The 7742-nt window shown below is 31.7% G+C and overlaps 1 protein-coding gene across 1 annotated transcript; it reads left to right on the forward strand.

Annotated features, from left to right (window-relative positions):
• Nucleotides 1-1919: 1919 nt before the first annotated feature.
• On the forward strand, nt 1920-4585 carry LOC133812292 (transcription factor MYB54-like). Its single transcript, XM_062246271.1, has 3 exons — nt 1920-3035; nt 3143-3631; nt 3722-4585. The coding sequence occupies exons 1-3, from the start codon at nt 2564-2566 to the stop codon at nt 3982-3984; spliced, it is 1224 nt and encodes a 407-aa protein (XP_062102255.1). The 5' UTR covers nt 1920-2563; the 3' UTR covers nt 3985-4585.
• Nucleotides 4586-7742: the final 3157 nt, after the last annotated feature.

The raw sequence follows: 7742 nt of genomic DNA on the forward strand, positions 1-7742 counted from the left end.
TATTCTTTTTAACTCTAACTATAGTTATTTAGTCAAATTTACCATTCTTGAACGAAAGGACCATTATGAAATTTGACAATTTTATATTTAAACACAATAAATAATCATGATTTTAATATTATAAATATATATTAATTTAATAATAATGAAATGACCATTATATTATTCTTTTAAAATTGAATAAGGTGGAGATAATTAGGTTCGCCCCCTCCTTTAGGTGAAAGAACGAGCAAATTTTATATATATATATATACACACCTATAAATAATTTACAAAAATACAATCTTAACATTAATAATTACAAAATTAACACTCACGAAACATAACAATCATTATAGAATTAATAGGCAACACTATTTACAAAAATACGGTCTTGAAACTCATAATTAGAGAACTAAACAATTACAAATTATAGCAACAACAATCACAAAACTAATAGATGAAATTATTTATAAAAGACAGTCTTAAAACTTATAAGTTACAAGTATTTTAGACCCTGGGTTTTGTAAAAATTTGACTAAAATTTGGTTCAAAAGTACTCGTTTGTTCCATTTTGCAAAATGCAGGAATAATACTCAATTATTTTTGAAATCATTACATGTTATAATGATAATTATTACAATGTAGTACTTAACATGTTATGATGAGCCTCAATTTTCTATATTAGAAATCTCTAAATCGAACATAGTTCACCAGTAAATATACTTTAGCATAATCTTAAGGAGAAACAGTGTCGGACAGCTCGCAAGGAGGGGAGCTAACACCTCCACAGAATGGGATATCACCCCATCCCCATTTATATTTTTAATCCTCGTCTCTGCCCAATTCTCGCTTATTCCTCGTCGGAGACGGGGTGGAGAATTCCTTATTAGGGTGTGGAACCCCCGGGAAACTCATTTATTTTTTAAAAAATAATTAAAATTTTAAAATAAAAATCGTAAATTATATATAAATTAAAATATTGCACAAAATTTATTATTTAAAACATTAAACATTATCCTAAATAAAATTTAAAATATTAGAAAAGTTACTACTATACTACAATAATACATAAAAATTTAAATGGGACCCCATCAGGATGGGGAGTGTTATCCCCGCTCCCGCCTCATTTAATATTCAGGGATTAAAAATTATCTCAATCTCTACCTCGTTCTCCATTTAGACGGAGATTTCCTATCCCATAAGGGGCAGATCTCCGCAGGACCCGTACTCATGGGGAAAATGTGCATCCCATCAAAGAGAGACAATGTATAATATGCACATAATATACATTTTTGGGCTCGAGGGTTTCGAACCCCCAACCTTAGCCGTGACGACTAAAGACCTCACCACCTCACCCAAAAGTGATGGGCAATACTCAAAATTGTTAATAACAAAAAGAAATGAGATTAGTACTACATAATTTTTTTTAATTAAAATAGTGATTATGTAGGTATAGAATCATATGGCAATACAAAAAAGAAAAAAAAAATTGATTTTTATTTATAGAATAAGGACAGATGGTGAGAGGAGAGCTGAGTACAAAGGGGGTGGTGTGTAGGTGGTGACTGAGGTCCTTTCATTTTCCGTTGCCTTTGAAAAAAGCAAGAAAACGTTTCAAAAGAGACAAACAGATTCTGGTTTTAAAACTCCCAAACCAAACCAAACCAAACCAAACTCTAAACCCAAGAAGGAGAGAGAAAGGTTTAGAGAGAGAAACTCACAAACTTAAGAGAGACTAAAAACATAACATACTATAGCATTAACATAGACAAAAACAAAACCTTTAAAAAAAAAAACAATTGCAGCAACATCAAGAATATGTTTTTCTTTTAGGGACTCACTCTCCCACCACCACCCACACGAGCGGTTCTCGAATTGCATGAACTGCACACACTTTTTTGTTTTTTGTATTTAACTATTATTTTCTTTTACGAGAGAGAAGCTAAGAAAAGAAAAGAAAAGGAGAGTTACGAAAACCATTATTACTGTTATAATAAAGTTTGGAAATTTAATATTTTTTTATAAGATCAGTCTCAAAATAAGGACCCTGACCTCATTTTCTCAGAGGTATATGTGTGTGTATATGTGTATATGTCTCTGTGTGTGTATATGTATATGTGTATATGAGTGAGAGAATCGTGTGGTTTCTTCTCTTTTTCCATTTCTTCAACAGAGAAAAGGAAAGTCCATTCTGTTTTCTGTTCTGTTCTGTTCGAGTTTTCAATTTTATAACGTAGTTTCCTCTCTCTCTCTCTCTCTCTCTCTCTCTCTCTCTCTCTCTCTCCTACTTAAACCATAAAATGAGCTCATTTTTTTGTTGATTCCTTACTCCCTCCCCCAATTCATTTTCTCACCAACTTTCTCTTTTCCCAAACATACCCTTTTCACTGTTTGGTTGATTGATCCGTTTCTCTTGTTCCTCTCAAAACTATCAAAGTTAAAAACCGAAGCTTTGGTTTTGGTCGTGGCATTATTGTTCTTACTTACTTTGCCATTGGTTTTTTTAGATAAAACTACTTGATCAAGTTCTGGTTTTCTGCTTTTGATTTTCTTTTACTTTTTTTCTGTGTTTCCAATCACAATGAATCTTCATCACCTGAAGAGTGATTTCAACTGTTTAAATGGGTATCAAAATATGAGCTTTCTTTCAGCCCAAAACCCAGCTCCATCTCCTCGCCTTTCTCACTATAAAACAACTTTTGGGGTCTCTGGAGAAACCGTGGATGGAGACTCCAGAAGAAGTTGTGAAATGGGTTTTCAGTTTTTGAGCTCTTCATCTGAGAAAAGTAAGAAAACTTGGGTTTTTCCTGAGCAAATGGAAAGCAGGGGAGGAGGAGAAAACAAACACAAAATCAGTGATCTGAATGTGTTTGATGAAATACCAGAAACAGAAGAAGTCCGAGTCAGGAGTACAGCTGGGAAGAATGGGCACACAAAGCTTTGTGCTAGAGGTCATTGGAGACCAGCTGAGGATGCTAAGCTTAAGGAGCTTGTCACCCAATATGGTCCTCAAAACTGGAACTTAATTGCTGAGAATCTTGAAGGCAGATCAGGTAATTATCATTCCAAAAAACTCTGTTAGTTATCTGATGAGAATATTCAACTCTTTCTGTTTATATGGACTGGGTTGTATTCTTAGTTTTTGTTTGTTTGTTTCCAGGGAAAAGTTGCAGACTGAGGTGGTTTAATCAGCTGGATCCACGAATCAATAGACGGGCTTTTAGTGAGGAAGAAGAGGAGAGACTCTTGGCTGCTCACAGATTATATGGTAACAAATGGGCCATGATTGCTAGGCTTTTCCCTGGCAGAACAGATAATGCTGTTAAGAACCACTGGCATGTAATTATGGCCAGAAAACATAGAGAACAATCCAATGTTTACAAGAGAAGAAGACCCTCTTCTACATCCTCATCCTGCTCCCAAATTCTAGTCCCCAAAGTTATTGACATGACTTTAACTAGTAACACCAATAATGCCTCAAGTACTACTGAGTCAACAATCTCAAACACCATTAATGATCATGAATCAATCTCCACATGTACTGAGCTTTCTCTCACCCCATCTTCAAATAGATCATCAGCTCATAATAATCATCAAGGCCACTTTTTCACCAAGTTCAATCCATCTTCACAGCAAGAGTCTCAGCTTGGTATGTTACTTTTTTCCTCTCATTTTCTCGAGTGTTGAAAAGGGTCATCGTTTAAATTTTTATTAAATGAGATGTTATTGTCTTTTGCAGGCTTAAAAGACGGGAGTTTTGACAAGTTAATTGGTTTCTACCGAATTGGACAAAGAGGAGGAGTAGCTAACAAGACTGTGGTAAGGTTAGACCAATCTGGTCAATCAGATTCCAACTCAGAAAACTCTGCAGCTGATTCTGTTGCAACCAATAGGAGCATTAATTTAACCATGTTTGGTCCAAACCAAAGCCAAAACAGCAAAGATAAGGAAAATATCATCAGTTTGTCCTTCATTGACTTTCTTGGAGTAGGAGCTAACTAGTTAGTACTTGTTATTATTATTATTAGTTTCTACTAAAATGGAGTTTATCTTACCTACCTTAGCTAGCTTTCATGTATAACCAAAAATAATCACTTGAAAGTTTAGAGAAAGAGAAAGAGAAAGAGAAAGAGAGAGCCATATTATTAGCTCAAGCACCAATATGGCTATGTAATGCAGGAGAAAGTGAGTCTGAGAAGATGACATTTCTACAGTGTTTGATGTACAGTGTAGATCCATAAAAGGATAAAAGAAGAAGAAAAAAAAAGAAAGTGAAGCAAAGTAAAACAGGTAAAAAAATTGGAGGAAAAAGAGAAAGAGAGAGACTTTTGAGTTTCATAATAATGATGAGAAACTCTTTGGTTGGACTTATCTGCTGAGAAGTTGAAAGTGAAAGAGAAAGAGAAAGAGAGCTTATGGTTTTGGACAGCAAGTTGCAAATTAATGTTGTTCATTCACTGTGATGTATTTTTTTTTTATCTTTTTTTTTTTGTTTTTTTTCTTCTGATAATGTCATTTTGGACAGGAAGCAAAGCCAATATTTTTGGTTACTTTTGGACCAGTTACTGATGAATGAATGAATGAATCTGCCTATCTTTCCTGACTTTTTTGAACTGCATACAACAAATAATTCAGTGGTCTTTATTACTGTTCCTTTTTTCTCCAATGGTTTTATTTAACCATGCATGTTTTAATTTCTTAGAATTTTGTCATAAACAAAACTGTCCGTGATGATCTTAATTCATTGAACTGAACACAGTAGTGTTTCAGATTTTTTTTTTTTGGTAAATGAGAAATATAACCTGACATTAATATTGTTATAGCTATTACCTAATTGTGACATCATGTGGGGTATAAATGTCGTAGTATTTATATATATATGATATGATATGAATTATGAATATATAGATATTGTGTGGGGTCTTGTAAAATAAATCAGAAAAAAACGTGACACTAAAGTTGTTCATGATTGTTTAGTGGCCTATCTTTGACTGACATAATATATATAAGTTATTTTAAGAGGAGGGTGATGTCAATTCATTGAGAAAATAAAGCAAAAGGGGCAGTTACACATTTATGTTGTGTCAACCAATTTGGTTTCTTTTTGTTATTTTTCTTTAAATGCTAAAAAGTGTCATTTGCAGAATTCAGATCATCATTTTTTGCTTTGAGCGATACTTTTTCTCTTTTGTATAAAAAAAAAATGGGAAAAAAGAGGGAGGAGGGGGTCTTCATAAATCTAAATAATGTACCAAGTAATTAATATGTTATTGTTCTTATCTATTTCGAGGTAAATAAATGAGTTTATGCTTTTTTAGACCATGTGTTTGTGTTTTGGCTCATTATCTGTTTAGATCCTGTGTTTTGATAAATTAGTTTTTGGATTTTGTATTTTCTAAAATAGTTCAAACAGACTCTTAAACCTGATTTTAGTTTCCTATTTTAATCAAAGTTTTTTAAACTAAAATCACAAATAATTCATCAAATTAACAACTCAGAATAAAAATACAATCATTCTACTTAAGAAGTGTGTTATTATATTCAATTTTTTGTTCATCAAAATCAGGTTTAGGGGCATATTTGAACAATTTTACAAAACACAGAGTCCAAAAAATAATTTGTCAAAACACAATATCCAAACAGATAATGAGACAAAACACAGTATCTAAAAATGTATAAACCCTAAATAAATAGACTATTGTGAAGAAAAAAAAATTATACAAAATTTTGAATAATAATAATTAGTCACGCTGAGATAATATGTGGCTTATTTATGGTGTAGAAGTTTAGAGAGTTAGAATTGATGAATTATGGTACATACATTTTCATTGATAGATGCACATAGTCATATACAATACAATAAATAGAGAAGAGAAACTAAAAGAATAAGGTGAATCTAATTAATTACAATGGATTTCCTCATTATGAATAGTTGACTCTTTGATATCTTTATCATGTTCCCGCAAGATGGACGATCGAGGAGAGAGTCCAATTTTAAAAGTAAGTAAGTGAAACTGCTGAGGACAAGCTATAGGTTTGCTAAGAACATCACTAATGGCTGATTTGACATGAGTGGCACGCAGAAACTCATTCTGAACTTACTTTCTAATAAAGTGATGATCTAGAACAACCACTATTAATTTGGTTTGCAAAATGTGAAATTCTTCAATAGGCAAGTGCTTGATCACAGGTCGAGGAACTCGATGTTGAACTTTGTAGAGAGAAACTATTGTCGAGTAGAACATATTGTGATGGAAAACAATAAAAAGAAAGGAAAATAAGAAATTATAGTTGAAGTCATAGTGAGATAAGGGTTGGTTTTTTGGAATAACAATATTAGTAATTATAACATTAGGAAGATTAGAGAATAAAAATGATATGGTAATTAAGAAAAGTATCGGAGAGGGAAATGAGAGAAGAATCATAACATGGAAAGAAATATTAGAATATATATAGAAAAGAAATGATCAACCATGGTTGTGAGGCCTTATTGGTTCTGGTACCATGTAGAGGTTTAGATTTATACACTCAAACGTTACACACAGTTTGAAAAGGTTGTAATATTTGTGTGCATATTTTGGGTGCACATATCATTGCTATATATATATAATACAATAAATAGAAAAGAAAAACTAAAAGAATAGCTAACTACTTAAATATACAAATGGGTAACTTGAAATGATGAATCTAATTAATTACAATTAATTTTCAAATTATAAATAGTTAAATCTTCGATATCCTTATCATATAATTACTTCAATTCATTTTTCAATAACGGATATAATAGAGTCACTGTTCATTTTGATGGTTTTATACTATTATTTAGTTGTTTTTTTATTGCCTTAATTTTATCAAATTATTTTTTCCCTTCTTTAATAACACATTTTTACTTCTAATTTTATTTTGCAGCTTTAATCCATATCCGAAGACTCAAAACAAAACATAATAATAAATCATTAGCTTTGACAATTTTGTAGTTAATTTTTTATCTCTTTCACATAGAATTAATATTTATTGCCAATAGTGACGATAATATTATTGTTAAATAATGCTCTTATTTTGTCGTTATCGTTAAGTATAAGTGATGAGTTTTATTGTCTTCACTAATACTCATTCATAGCTCTTCCTCAAAAAAAACGAATATGACTTGGTGCAAAATAATACTTAATTGTGTGTGAAAGTAAATAAAAGTCTAAATTTTTAATTTTATAGTAAAATAGTCTAACCACATTTTTAATATTATTATTCTATTATAAATATTTTAATATTATGTTATATGTATATTAGTTTTTATTTTAAAGTTATTTTGATTTTTTTTCTTCGGTTTTTATGGGTTGTTGAATGATATACCTTACCACAAAATACAAATTACAATATTTAATGGCAATAGCAGCGGTAAGTTCCGCCGCTACTAAGCCGCCCCTCCGCCGTTATTAACAATTATCGGTGGGGATCCGCCGCTACTTCTCCGCCGGTAATAAGTTGACGCTAATGAGAGTTATTAGCGGCGGACTGATAACAACCCGCCGCTACTAATATATTATTAGTGGCGGATAGCAGTGGCAGTTATCTTCAAAGCCTTCATCATCTTTGTTAGAATTTGATGGTAACGATAATAGGATTAGAAATAGATATAGAAACAGTAGAGGTTGATAATTTGGTAAAATTATTAGAGGCAAATCTTAATCTATAAGTATTGAAAGATGTGTTCTTTGTTAGAATTTGATGGTCAGGATAATTAATTGTATAAAAAATAAATA

This window comes from Humulus lupulus, unplaced genomic scaffold, assembly GCF_963169125.1.
Source record: "Humulus lupulus unplaced genomic scaffold, drHumLupu1.1 SCAFFOLD_103, whole genome shotgun sequence".
Classification (NCBI taxonomy): domain Eukaryota; kingdom Viridiplantae; phylum Streptophyta; class Magnoliopsida; order Rosales; family Cannabaceae; genus Humulus; species Humulus lupulus.